The sequence below is a fragment of the Gossypium hirsutum genome, chromosome A06 (genome assembly GCF_007990345.1).
Source record: "Gossypium hirsutum isolate 1008001.06 chromosome A06, Gossypium_hirsutum_v2.1, whole genome shotgun sequence".
NCBI classification, from domain to species: Eukaryota; Viridiplantae; Streptophyta; class Magnoliopsida; order Malvales; family Malvaceae; genus Gossypium; species Gossypium hirsutum.
This window is the reverse complement of record NC_053429.1, coordinates 101,510,770-101,525,298: the sequence shown is the minus strand read 5'-3', so window position 1 is coordinate 101,525,298 and position 14,529 is coordinate 101,510,770. Positions and strand designations below refer to the sequence as shown.

Sequence of the window (14,529 nt, the reverse complement as noted above, 5' to 3'; positions counted from 1 at the left end):
TATAAAATAGACCTTTAACGGCGTTCTACAATAACATGACCTTTAAAAATATTATTTTAATTAAATAATATTTATTTCTATGATAAATATTATATTATGTTTAATTTTTAAAATTTTAACTTTAAACAATATACTTTAAGGATAAATAAAAAATATTAATTAAATTAAATTTTCTATTAAAATTTCAACTTTAAAACTAAATATAAAAAATTAATGAATTTAAATTTAATACATAAACATTGATTCAATATGTAATTTAATACATAAAAAAACACACACACTTACAAAGTATTACTATTTCTAAAACAAAATTCAACCTGGTGAGAAAAGAATGCCAAATCATCATCACCTCTCATTAATCAAAGGAAAAATATCAGAAAAGAAGAAGAAACAATATACAACAGAGGGATGGTTCAAGCTTAAATGAATCCAAAGTATTGCAATGCCTGCATATAACTTAGAGAAGTCCTCCGCAGTGTGAGCTATCTCGAGACTGTCTCTAACCTCCATTGCCATTTGTAACCTTGTCTGAATTGCTGCTCAAGGAACACACACAAGCAAAAAATTAAAATAAATTGACAATTCTTTCAACGTTTATATTCATTTTACAAGAAAACTAAACAGAAAACAACAGAGAATAAAAACGTTTATATATTTGGCTTCATGAGCTGAAATCACAGACACGTTACATCAACAAAGAAGCAAAAAAATGTCCAACTAGAGAATGGATGAAAACCTATTTTCCATAAGCAATTTGTAATTATTGCAGTGCATTTCTTCTCTACTTTAACCATCCTTTCCACCCCATCAAACCTAAACATTTCCCCCATTTCCCAGGAATATATAGAACTATAAGATTCCACACAAGATAAGCTTAAATGCTATTTTACATGTCAAAACAATTGTTTTCAACATTTTCACAACAGAAACCTACACTTCGTAAGACTTCAAAAATGAACAAGAACAAGTTCCAACAGAGTTGCATATTTGAAGGATCAGACATGAAAAACAGAAGACTCATAAAGAGATTATATACTTTTAGTCAACTATTCACTCAAGTTCATTCAAACCTATATTATATTTCTATCTCAAATGTCATTAACACAAATGAAAGGTTGTGTTAAAGGCTGTCACTATATTGTAAACCATCATCACTACATTATGTATAGTAGAAGAAAAGTTCCATAGAGATCAGTTCATTTTTCCTACTGTGTTGTTAACCCCAACATAATCACTCAGTCTGAAACAAAATTCGGTATTAAGAACAAAAGCAGACTTGAAACAACCAACTTTCTATTATTTCCCCAGACACAATTGTTACATCTTCTTATTCAGCTTAGAATAAAATTTCAGAAGAATAGGTAAGCTAAACATTCATGCAAGCAAACTGTAAAATCAAAGGTAGCAAATTCTTATTCATGTGACACCCCTAATTTGACCCTAGTAGGAAAGCGGTTTCGGGACCGCTAAACCGAGTCACCAAATTATTTGAATATGATATTTATTGTCTAAAATAAATGTGTGAAAATTTTAAGCTTCGATTTAGTAAATTTCATGTGAATTTAGTCAATAGGACTTATGTGTGACATTTTTGAAATGTGATAGATCAAAACATAAGGACCTATTAGTGCATGTTGAAAAAGGGGGACTTGCATGTCAATTTTTCCCCCCATCTAGTAGTGGCCGGCCATGACATTAAGATGGACAAAGGGTGATGGGCAAAACATGTCATAGACATGTTGTGTTGGTGCATCATGGGAGGAAACAATAAAATAAAATAAGGAGTATGGGTAATAAAATAATAATGGAAAGGTAAATGATGATTAAAAAAATTGTCTCATCCATGTTCCCCCCCCCTTTTGCCGTGAATTGAAGAAAGAAAACAAAAAAAAAGTGTTCATTCTTGAACATCTTTGGCCGAATAGAGGAAAGAAAGGAAGGGGAAGAGCTTGAGAAAATCGGCTATGGTGGTTTGCTAGACTAAGGTATGTTTGATGTTGTCCTTGAGATTCATGCATGTTTTTAGTTGTTAGTTTGAGTTCTACCTAGCCCATGGTTTAAATCTTTGCTATGAGATGGAGATGATATTCGGCCATGGGTGTTGTCTTCTTGGTTAATGTTTGATGTTGTGGTGATGAGGCATGAAGATGAGTTAAGTTTCGGCTAAGGTGGATTTGTATTGATGTCATTTGCATGCTAAGTGTAAAGCTTTGTAATGATACATGTGATAGTGATTGATGACTCTTGGATTTTCTTTTTGGCATTTTTGAGTTAGACATTAAGTTCTTTGTGTAACCCATGACCAAAATTGAATGGTATGGTGTCTTGATGCATTCGGCCATGGTAGAAAGTAGATGTAAAATGGTAGTAAGGTGAAGTGCAAAATGTTAGTATTTGATTACTAGTGTATATATGCGTATTAGCCGAGTTTTGAACTTGAAACAAAATGATATATAAGCAATACAAGTAACTATACTTGTAGGAAGTATCAAGCATATAATCGGCCTCAACATAGATATGCATATTCGGCCATAGGAAGAAGATTGGTGTTGCATGTATTCGGCTAGAGGCAAGCATATTGATGCTTTTATCTTGGCTTAGACAATCGGCTAAAAGAGAGTGTGGGCTAATATGTTGAATTGATTTATGATTTCATATGTATGTGACTTTAATGTCTAATGTATATATATATGGGCTAAGTACCTTGAGTTCCTCTTTTGATGCTCAAATGATTAAATCAATTTATTTGTTAAATTAAGCTCAAGAGCTTAGAGCACCAAAGTTGGATAAGGGAAGGAAAAAAGTGATCGAATAGCCGCCGAAATTGTTCGACCACATCCGAGGTAAGTTTTAAGTGTTTAAACGTTGAGTAAATTCAATTATAATAGGAGATGATGAGTTGATTTAATAAGATATGATGTGGCCATGATATGTTCTAAGCTCAAATGGTAAGTTCTTAAGTGTTTGAGCTTGGGAATTTAAGGGTAATTTGAAATAGTCTGCTTCGGACAGCAGCAGTAACGTGACTTTAGAAAATCACCATAAATTTATGGACTTGAATTAGAAGCTGAATGAGACATGAAATTAAAGCTTAATGAGTCTAGTTTCTTATAAAAGAAACCGTGTAAGCAAAAGAATTTCCGATAATGAGATATTTAAAGTTGTGTGAGACGGTGTTAGAATGACTCCGAATCCCCTGTTCTGTTTTTAGAAAATCATTATAAATTGTACAAAAATGGTTATAAGATAAAATTTATATGCTTAGACTCCTTAATGAGTCTAGTTTCAAATGAAATCAAATACAACACATTTTAAATTCTGTAAAATGAGAAATTTGATTCGTAGTGAAGAGTGGTCAGATTAGTCAAACAGTGAAACAGGGGAAACTTTAAGAAAAATCTGGTATTGATTGGTCAAACCTAAAATTCTGAAAATTTTATGGATGGAAGATATACGAGTCTATATTCAGGAAAAATTTACGGAAAGTAATTTGGAGTTTTTTAGCTCCAGTTATAAATAATTTAGTGACTATTGCTCAGGAAAAACAGCTTGTGCTGAATTTGAGATTATGTTGTGAACCTTGATAAACTTGTTTTAGTTGCTCATAAGCTATTGATTAAACCCATACTTGAATTCTAAATCGTGATATTGTAAGTTTATGAGTATTCGAATATGAAATGATAGTGACAGGGCCGAATGGCCAACGTGATGGATGTGAAAGTGTATAAATGTGATAAGTCCCGAAGGGCATTTGTGTCAGTACTATATCCGGGTTAAAACTCCGCAGGCTTTATGCGAGAATATTATCACTGATTAATGTCCGTAAGCTTCGTGCTCGTACTATATCCGAGCTCTAAAGACCCGATGACTACGTGTGGGGATTTTGTCCGGGTAAGACCCGATAACTTCGTGTGGAGATTATGTCCGGGTAAGACTTCGTAATAAGAATTGCTTATAAATATATTCAATGCGAAAGGTTAAACAGGTATGTACTCCAAGTTTATATGTGAGCTTGATTTGCACTAAATCATAAGGTAGTTATGTGATGCATACGAGAGCAATCTATGAGACTATTCCTATGATTATGTGACATCGGATCAGTGTGAGAGGTTATGTGAAATCATAAGATATATCTATGTCACATGAGCTCACTTTTATGTGAAAGTTTATCTGCCTATTGTATATGATGAGATGTGCATATTCGGTAAAGGGATGGTATGCCCGAAGGAAGAGTGAAATAAAAATACGAACAACTATGTTATAATTTGATTGTTATCTGTTGACACTGCTTAAAACTTACTAAGCATTGTAATGCTTACTCCGTTTACTCTGTTTCCTCTGTTTTATAGATCTCACTGTGAAGCTACAGGCTCGGGGATCGTCAGCAACTAGTCACACTATCACTATCCACTGTTTGGTACTGCTATGTTTGGATTATCTTATGGCATGTATAAAATAGACTAGTGGCGGAAGAATATTTTGGTTAATGTATATAAGCCATGCGAAAATGGCATCTTTTGAATGTTTACTTAGAGAAGTTTAAATTTTATTCCTGGCCGTGCTTAGTACTTATCTAAATGAATGACCTTTATTTCAAGAAAAAGTTCAAAATTTTACGGTTCTGACATGAGTTACAAGCCCAGTAATGCCCCTTACCTATTTCGGCGACGGTCACGGGATAAGGGTGCTACAATTCATCTCCATTTTTAACCAAAACACAAAATTGGAATTTGGAATGATACCTTCAAGGTCAATACTGAAAGCTTCTCAGCTGACATAAGAAACAGAAAGCATAAATACTAGGGTCCAAAATTGATCTAAGCTTAAAAACTGAACATACCCAGATTTCAAATCTAGAAACTAATCAACATCCAATAAATTGAAACCAGAACACCCAGAGTAGCAAAAACAACTGGAGGATTTTTTTAAATATTAGCACTAGAAACAAATTTGCACCAACATTCAAAGAGTAATAAAATAAATTTCTTAAACCCATTGGGAAGATAGCAGAGATCAGAAAAAAAATATATTTTTTTCTAAATAATAAAATAAAAATAATAAATATTTTTTTCTTGTACTCCTTCCATGATTACTATTATTCGCAAAGGTTGCTTATAATAAGAAAACTAGAGTAAGGAACCAAGAAAATTAGGAAGGAAAAATATTCTTACTGCCATGGAATATCGCCTGCAATCAGCCAATCTCCTTCTTTGTCCTGGTAGGTAAGAATATAATCATCTTTATCACATTTTTTGTCTGTTCATGACAGGAAAAAAGAAAAAAGCAAGCTGAATATTGAGATTTTTGGTATTCTTTTATCTTTTGAGGAATTTATGTATATAATCAATGACTTTACCTTTGGCAAACATGGTGATCAAGGAATTTATGTATATAATCAATGAATTTATTTTTTGTGGTTTTCCATCCTGTTCTATAGAAGAAAGGTACCCCAGCTTCCCCCGCAATAGCCTTCAAGGTTGAACAAATCAAACCTATCTTAATATGGATATATGCACATGCAACATGCTTTAAAGGAAGCCACTAACAGCTAAAGAACTTGTATGATGGTTAAGATGTAACTTGCAAAAACTCCTAGACATATGTAAGCAGTCCTAATGAGAATTAGAAGGAACAACTAACCTTGGCTAGCAAGGTTTTTCTAGTTCCAAATGTTCCTGTCAAAAGGATTCCCTGCAATTTGGTTGTGCATAAGATAATAAAACTAGAAGAATATAAAAAAAAAACCCTTGTACTCCAAAATGAACCATGTAATACCAATTTCAACAATCATTATTCACATAAAATGCAGAATTACTCATTGTAGACTTAACAATCGACAAAAACATCGAAACTTGTTCTCCCCCTCCTCTATAAGGAAAAATGTTGAACTGAACCTAGAATCATTAGTAAATCCCCTTCCCCACCCTACCACTGAGCTAATGCTTAGATAACAGGACTTCAGGTCGGTTTTTGGTATATTTGGTTCTCCTCACAAAGAAACCATTAATTTTTTTTATTCTATTTCTATTTTCTAGCATACCCTTGACAAATATACAACTTAGAGATCCAAAATATTCCATCGTAAGGAGTATTTAGTAAAACAGACAAAAACGGAACCAATTTCATACACCATGCACAAACCTTTGGCAATTTCCCCCCTAGGTTGGTGAACTTTGATGGGTTTTTGAGATACTCCACTACTTCTTCAAGTTCTTGTTTTGCATCCTCACAGCCTTTGACATTTTTAAATATCCTAATATTCTGCACATGAAGTAATTAATGAGGGGAAAAAAATAGGGTTCAGGAATATCTATTTTGTTTCCAATATACTAAATATCTGTTTTGTTTCTAATAATTTTAAGTTGTTTAAAAAATTTAAATCGAAGAAAACTTGGTGTCCACAACCACATAATTGATTAATTATACAACCACAAAGGCATAAGTCTAATTTAGAGGAACTTGAAGAGCATAACTCATTTCTCCTCTTTTTGCACCCTCCTTAGACATGCATTGCTATAGACCCAAAAAGGGAGATAAGTTATACTTGCGATACCTGCAAAGTAGAATATATGGCAAGCTCCAACTTGAAAGGTTTTGAATTATTTCGGGAACCAATTGGTAGAACAACCACCCAACTGTAAGAAACACATTAATAAGATGATGATACTGAACAAATCGCTAGAAAAGATAAATTCTATTCGAGATTTATATGAATAATAACTATCTAGGCATATTCTTCTATGCTCTATGGTGATCCAAAAAAACGCAAGAGAAAGAAAATTTGAAATTAAAAGGTACACTAAACAATAATACCCGCACTTTTCTTGAAAGCTACTGAGGAACAAACATTTCAATAAATCCTGGCCTGTAAAACTCCCGCATCCAACCAAAGAATAAACATATATGATCCTGCACAGCATCAGAAGGCAAAATAACCTCACTTAAGAAAGCACTTAGTTTTACAAGAAAAGTCAAAAGTTCTGAGTAGATCATAAAATCATAAATATTGAAAGTGAAATTCCAGTTATACCTCAGTTGCCTTTACAACATTGACATTTCCTTTCACCCTAGCAACATCTAGAGGTGTTTGACAATCATCATTCATCACCAACAGATTAGCTGAAAGTTTGAACAAGTTGCTTATTAGACTACTCTAAATTTCAAATCAAACATATTCATTATGCAACGACTAATAACTTAGTTTTCCCGTAATATATAATAGAAATCGATAAAACATGAACCTCCATGAGAAAGAAGTAATTTCACCGTATTTAGAGGGCCTCTTTTTGCTGCATGGTACAAGGGTGTCCCCCTATGACGACCTAAACACAAAACTGAACCAAGTTAATACACTGTCCATTTTGATAAAGCCTCCAAAGCTTTTTTTCTTTGAAAACCTTAAAATTCTTTGCTGAAATCTGGTTAATGACCATGAGAAAATTTCTAGCAAAATTTTCTAATTAAGCAGGCAAAATGGAGAATTGAAAGAAACAAAGGTCCTTCAAAATCATATGTTCCTATTAGGAATGGTTCCTTTCCCCTAAAAACACAAATTTATTTGTTGAAAAAAAAACCCTCGAATTTTAACTTCATGAACAAACAATTAAATAAATTCCCTAGGAAAATAATAAAAATCGATAAAGAATGGAAACCTGATACTTATACCAGAAATGAATCGAAAGAGGAACTTCATTGGCGAAAACAGAGTGAATAACAGTGAAGGGTTTTCTTCGCTCTACTTTGCTTTCAAAAACCCTTTGTGCCTTTCTCAGTTTTTTTTTTTTCAGATCGAGAGAAAAATAGTAGCTAAATTTTATTTGGGGGATTTGGGAGAAGAAGAGGGAGTAAGACCGGGTAACCAAAAGTTATTTTTTGGGAGTGAGCTAGATTTTGATTTCCCTTTTCTCTTTTTTTGTTAAAATAATGGCCTTTTGCGGCGTTTTCAATAAAAACGCCACTATAGTTTAATTTTTTGCAGCCTTTTTACTAAAAACGTCACTATAGTTTAATTTCTTGTGGCATTTTTGGAAAAAAAGCCACTATTGCTTAATTTTAATTTTTTTTTCATTTTTAACATATTTTTTTCTATTTTTTCTTTGAAAATTTTTGTGCTAAGATTATCATTTTTTAGAATTTTTTTAATTTTGAATATTGAACTTTTTAACTGAAATATGGACTAAAATATTAAATATTAAATTTTTAAGTTTTTTTTATTTTTAAATTTTAAATTTTTTTGAAGATTTTAATAATTTTTAAATTATCATATAAAATACAAAAGGAAACTTTAACAGAAATAAAATGAAATCGATGAATTAAAAAATACAAAATGACACAGCAATACAACCATTATTCTTTTAAATATGGTCTGCATTAGTTGTTTAAATTTTTATATAAATGGCATATAATTATATGTATACAGCTAAATTTTGATAGAGATACATCTCAGAATTATATATGAATTTCGGTTTAATGTGTAATTGTAGACGTGAAATTCTAATTGTGGTTTAAATGTATAGTTAAAACTTTAATTTTGATTTAATCATATTTTAAAAAAAAATACATCAATATATTTTTATATTGGATAAATATAAATATTTATGTATGCAATATATAAATATAAAATGATGTTATATCAATAATTGTGTTAATAATTTACAAGAACTGTATCAAATTAAAGTTCATGTATACAATTGCACACTAAACCATTGATAAAAAAAGAAACATTTACCGAGGATTTTGGATTTTGAATTGGGGAAAAATGGGTGATTATTTTAAGGATTCGGATTAGGGAAAAGGGAGAAATTATCTCTTACATAATTTAAACTATAATCATTTTAATATATTAAAATTAATATTATCTCTTTTATAATTATATAATAAATTATTTAATATATAAATTACAAAACATTAATTAATCTAAGCCCTAAATCATAAACATAATCTATAAACCCTAAAAACCTAACACTTAACCCCTAACCCCTAAGCCTTAAACCCCAACCCTTAAACCATAAACCATAACCCTAAACCCATAATCCATAAACCTTAAAATAACAACTCATCACTTTAAACCCTAAACCATATACCCTAAACCATAATGACAATTAATTCAATATTTTAAAATTAATACTATCTCTTTTATAATTATATAAGAAAAAAAATTATCATATAAATTAAAAAAACACTAATTAATCTAAACCCTAAACTCCTAATCCTTAAACCCTAAACCATAAATCCTAAAACATAAACCTTGAACCCTAAACCCCCAACCCTTAACCTCTAACACCTAAACCTTAAACCCCAACCCTTAAACCATAATCCATAAACCCATAACCCATAAACCTTAAAATAGTAACTCATAAACATTAAACCCTTAACCATATACCGTAAACCCTAAACTATAATGATAATTAATTCAATATTTTAAAATCAATATTATCTCTTTTACAATTATATAAGAAACTATTTAACTTATAAATTAAAAAACAATTAGTCACATACCAAATATCTTTAAAATTATTTTAAATAACAGTATTTTAATTTTTTGCATTTTTTGTGGCGTTTTTCAAAAAGCGCCGCTAAAGCCACTAAAAGCTCAATACAAAACGATGGCGTTCTGCAAAATTATTTTACGGCGTTTTTTGAAAAATGCCTCTAAAGATCGAGCATTAGAAAAGCGCCGCTAAAGGTGTACTTATAGCGGCGTTTCTTAAAAAAGCACCACTAATACTCGATATTTAGCGGTGTTTTTAAAAAGAGCCGCTAAAGCACTAAAAGCTCAATACGTTTTGCAAAATTCTTTTGCTGCGTTTTTCAAAAAAACGCCGCTAAAGATCAAGCATTAGCGGCGTTTTCTAAAAAGCGCCGCTAATACTTGATCTTTAGCGACGTTTTTGAAAAGTGCCGCTAATACTCGTTCTTTAGCATCATTTTTCATTCAAACGCCTCTAAAAACCTGTTTTGCGACATAATAATATACCATCTATTAGTTATTACAGCATTTAACATGTGGTGTGGAATTATGAATTTTTAAAAGAAATCATTTTATGTTTTATTTTTGGTTACTTCAACTTTTAGAAAAAAAAATTTAGTCCGTCTAAATTATGAAATGTTCGCAATTTGGTCCTTCATATTTTTAAAATGATTAATATTTTATGTTCACGTTAAAAAGTTTTCATATTTTAGTTATAATTTCTTAAATGACTGATGTATTAAGTATTTAAATATATATTAAATAAATTTTGTTTCAATTGACTAGATTTATTTTTAAAAATTAAATTTAAAAGTTATAATTATAAAAGATAAAACTAAAATAATTTTTTTAAATTTTATAAAATTGGAATGCTTATTTAACTATCATTTCAACATATTTTAATGAATAAAAAAGAAAGAAAGAAATAGTATAGCGAAATTTAAATAATTGTCTGTTAAATTGTTATAAAAGTCCAGAATGAAAATATTGATAATGTAGCAAATATTAACAAAATAAGTTTTGACAAATTATAACTTCTTAAAATTATAAAATTTCAAATTTTGATAACTGAAATATAACTTCTTCAATAGTTAAGTGGTAAAAATGTTAATATACCTCAATGGACTTTTGTTGTTTGCCTAATGCTTATTGAGCTGTTTATATTTGTTTGGGGCTAAACCCATATTTATTTTTTTGCGTAAAGTGTTGGGTATAGAAAAGCATAATAATAAATTTAGTCCTTAATATTTATATTTTTTGTCAATTTGATCCTTAAATTTTTTTTAGTTAAATTTGATCTCAAGCTTTTTAAAAAGAATTAAATTTGACCATCAATCTTTAAAAATGAACTGAATTATTTGTTTAACAAAAATATTGACTAAAACATTAAAATTTTAAATATGACAGCAAGCTTGGCAACCCACGTGCAGTTCACGTTTTAGTTTTCAATTTTTATGTACTTTATAATTATATATGTTTTAAATTTTAAAAATTTTAAAATATTTGTTGACGTCATCACATATAAAAGAAATAGTGTCATGTCAATATGAAATACAAGTGAGCAGTCACGCGGGTTGCCACACCAAGATCGTTAAAAAGCATTTCCATTAAAAAAAAAGTGATTTGATTCTTTTTAAAATGTTAATGACTAAATTTAGCCAAAAAAGAATAATGATCAAATTGACAAAAAATGTAAATATTAAAAGCTAAATTTATTATTATGCCAAAAACAAGTAAAGCTTTTCATCCTTTAAAATCCACTTGGGTCCCTCAATTCTTATCCTCTTCCTCAACTACTCCTTGTATTATATTAGTATTTGTTTTATTTTATTTTATATCAGGGATTATCATATTGTAATTCTCTGCTTGGCTGGCTAATTAGCTGAGGAAAAAAGAGAAGAGGCTTAAGGTACAAGCAAAGCATAGGTAAGCAAGATTTTATTTTATTTTTCCTTTGGATGAAAGTCATGACTGTCCAACTTGTCTTAAGCTATGTTATATGATTTTTTTTCCATGGTTTTCGTAATTTATATTCATACCTTACACAGATTTAGAGATAAGTTTAAAGTTATTTTATCCATAAAATAAAAAATATATATTATATTTATTTTCGACAATCATTTTAAATTCAAATAACATGAAGACACAACCATTTGCAAAAGAGCAATTATTATTTATGCAATATACTTTTCATGAGCGATAGAGACTGAATTTTGAACATAAATAATCTAGAACCATTGACTTTGTTCATTTTACGATAACCCCAGGCCACGACATGATTGAACGTAGAAAAATGTGGGAATTACATAATAAAACATGTGATGTGAACATGTGATGTGATGAAGAAAATGTGGGAATTACATAATAAAACAAAAGGTTCTGATATCATTTTAACCAACGGTAGAATTAAAATTTGAGAATCCAGAATTGCTGCTATGAGTCACGTTAAAATTGTTTCTATTCAATCAAGTCCCTTAAGCTGACGGAAATTGTTACAACAAAGATAGATGTAATGTAACAGAGTTTTTTGTTTAAAAAATAATTTAAATAAAAAATCCGTTTTCCTTTTGTTGTTTTCCGTTTCGTATCTTGTGCCAGACGACAACCGCACCGCGTTGAAACTAACGATTCCTCCTCCGCCGATTCTGAAATCCTATTCAGCCACTTGTCAGCACATCCCAACTTGTGGTCCCATCTTCCGTTGGTGTCTAAACACAAAGGAGCATTCGGGCAGCTCGCCCAGATCAGCGAATAACAACTCGTCTTCTTCCCTCATCGGGAATACCATACCAACGTCACCCTCTCCGTTGTCTCTTTCCGAAAATATCTGGCTTTCCAAAACCGTCGACGACGTCGTTTCCATCTCTCCCAACCAACCAAATTCATCCCGTGTTTTGAGAATGGAGTCTTCCGTCAGATCAGCGAACCTTTCTTCGCTTCCTGATTCCGGTTCCGTGTCCGGCTGCGAAGTAGATGGCTCGGGCTTTACTGCTGCCGTCGTGGTCATGGTTGGTGTCTCCGCTTCTGTTGCCGCCACCGCTTGTTTGGCGGCTGCGGTGTTGTTTCTAGAAGCGGGCCAAGGGTGATTGTGTTCGTAGGAATAGGTGATCACTAACATTTTAGGGTCCAGGCGGCTCCTCTCAACTTGTTTCCTTGCTAGACATCCCTTTGAGCTACTGCACCGGTAATAACCTCTGTCCGCCGTAAGATAAAATCAGAAATCTTAATCAACGGTTGAAGATCATAGAATATTAAACTTTGAAAGTTACTCCTCGACGCAGAAAAAACATGGGTTAAGTTTACGGCTAGTTGAGTTACATACCTGGGGTAAGGAGAGCCTTTGATGGGTTTTTGGCCGTACTTTCGCCAAGCCCAAGAATCAGACGGTGGAGCACTTTCCCCTTTTAGGCGCGAACTATCAACGTCCTTGATTGGCACTGACACCACTCTTTTCTGTATAGGTTTTCTACTGTAACAAAACCCCATTACGTCAAAACCGAAAAAGAAAAAAGCAAACAACGAACTTAATAGAATTTTCTCGGCCAAAAATAAAGAACGAAAGAGCATTACCCTTTTCTAGGGGAGGGGAGTTTCATGTCGTTGAAAGTAGTAGAAGGAGGAGGAGATTCAGCGCCGGTTTCTAACGAAACATTGTCGTTTCCTTCTACTTGTTGTTCAGAGACAAAAGGGTTGCCAGCTTTATTGAAATTACTGTCACTAGCGTCCATGATTGATGATCAGAAGATTTTATGATGACCGTTGATAAATCCTAAAGGAAGAAGAGAAGGAGCGAACTGGTTAGGTCGAAGAAGAAGAAGAAGAAACAAAGAGGTTGGTCCTTTTTAAATTTAGGGGGAGAGACGGGCAGCATGTTTACAGATTGGGTTTTGAGTATTTGTTTATAAAGGACGTGCCACCAAATGTGATATAAATCCAAAATTTTATCAAAATTGCAGCTTGAAATTAAATGTAATTTAATTTTTATTTTTTATATATTAAATATTCAAAGTTCAAATATTAAAGTTTTCCACTTTCATCTTTTTTAATTATATGCGTTGAAGTGAAATCTATTTTTAGAAATTTTCTAAAAAGATTTTAAAATGTGCCAACTGATAATTTCGTTTATAAGATTTGAGAAATAATTTACCTTCCATTATTATTGTAGTCTCTCTTTTTCTTTTTCTTTTTTAATAATGAAGTGGTGCTTGTTAATTTAGAGACTGTTCCAAAATGCCTAACCCTTAATCTAAAATATAGGCCAAGCAATTAATTTTTGCTAATGAAGGTTTTGAGCAACATTTAGTACTTAATTAGAGGTATTTTATGAGCTAGATTTTAGCAAAGCAAAATGTGTGGCCTTTGATGAATAATTCACTTTAAATTGCCCAAGTCAGCTTGACCCATTGAAGATGAGAATCCTAAAAAAATTTCAAAGGCACTAAAACACAAAACAAGCAAAAAGTAAGAAAACTAAAGAAAGCTTCAGAGTAAATGCTCTCTGTCTACGGATTACTCAATGTTGAATGACACAAGTAAAGTCAGGGAAGGTCTCTATTTATAAACGAGTATTAACTATATAAATTAAATTACATCAATAAATCAGATTCAAACCTATCTACAACATAAAGTTCTAAAAATTTTAAACTTTCTATTATCTTTATCCTTAGAATTCTTAACATGCTAAATTTCAAGTTACTAGAGTGCTTACTAAATCATTAAGCTTCAAGTAGATGGGTCTTCTAGAATGTTCCAAGAACTAAGCCAATCTTGGTGGTTTTAGTAGTAATATGAATTTACTCAAATGCTTGCCTTAGGCTATTATGCGTGCCTTTGTCACAAGCCTTTTGTTGTGTGTCACGAGATTAATAAGTATGTGCAAGTGTACACAGTTGTTAACAAGTAATAGAGTAGTAAGTATAGAGTATCGTCTCTACAAGGACAGAAATTAATTAAATTAATTGCAAGATTAACTAATGGAAAAAGGGAAAGTAACAAAAATATGAGTGAATTGAGTTACTAAGTACTTAAATTAAATTTTACTAAGTACTTAAATTAAATTT

At 31.5% G+C, this 14,529-nt stretch overlaps 1 protein-coding gene and 1 long non-coding RNA gene across 10 annotated transcripts; both read right to left on the bottom strand.

The window, feature by feature from the left end:
• Window positions 1-329: 329 nt before the first annotated feature.
• LOC107962261 (uncharacterized) lies at window positions 330-7,889 on the bottom strand. 8 transcript variants are annotated; one of them, XR_001701557.2, is made up of 11 exons: window positions 7,666-7,889; window positions 7,267-7,322; window positions 7,031-7,119; window positions 6,814-6,909; window positions 6,554-6,635; window positions 6,142-6,261; window positions 5,641-5,691; window positions 5,357-5,469; window positions 5,172-5,256; window positions 4,657-4,771; window positions 330-536 (listed from the first exon to the last, which is right to left on the bottom strand). It is a non-coding gene; the product is annotated as an uncharacterized lncRNA (long non-coding RNA). The 8 variants fall into 8 exon arrangements; XR_005928548.1 differs by having other exon boundaries at window positions 7,242-7,322; window positions 7,653-7,878; XR_005928550.1 differs by having other exon boundaries at window positions 7,653-7,878.
• Window positions 7,890-11,909: 4,020 nt separating this feature from the next.
• LOC107962260 (probable WRKY transcription factor 65) lies at window positions 11,910-13,379 on the bottom strand. Of its 2 annotated transcripts, none has more exons than XM_016898576.2 (3): window positions 13,040-13,379; window positions 12,792-12,938; window positions 11,910-12,663 (listed from the first exon to the last, which is right to left on the bottom strand). In XM_016898576.2, the coding sequence occupies exons 1-3, from the start codon at window positions 13,195-13,197 to the stop codon at window positions 12,138-12,140; spliced, it is 831 nt and encodes a 276-aa protein (XP_016754065.1). In that variant the 5' UTR covers window positions 13,198-13,379; the 3' UTR covers window positions 11,910-12,137. The 2 variants fall into 2 exon arrangements, with proteins under 2 accessions (XP_016754065.1, XP_016754066.1); XM_016898577.2 differs by having other exon boundaries at window positions 12,792-12,935.
• Window positions 13,380-14,529: the final 1,150 nt, after the last annotated feature.

Coding starts and splice junctions, on each gene's coding strand:
- LOC107962260 (XM_016898576.2), bottom strand. CDS start 13,197: ATGGACGCTAGTGACAGTAATTTCAATAAAGCTGGCAACCCTTTTGTC. Junction 12,939..13,039: donor CTCCCCTCCCCTAGAAAAGG/GTAATGCTCTTT, acceptor GTTTTGTTACAG/TAGAAAACCTATACAGAAAA. Junction 12,664..12,791: donor AAAGGCTCTCCTTACCCCAG/GTATGTAACTCA, acceptor TACGGCGGACAG/AGGTTATTACCGGTGCAGTA.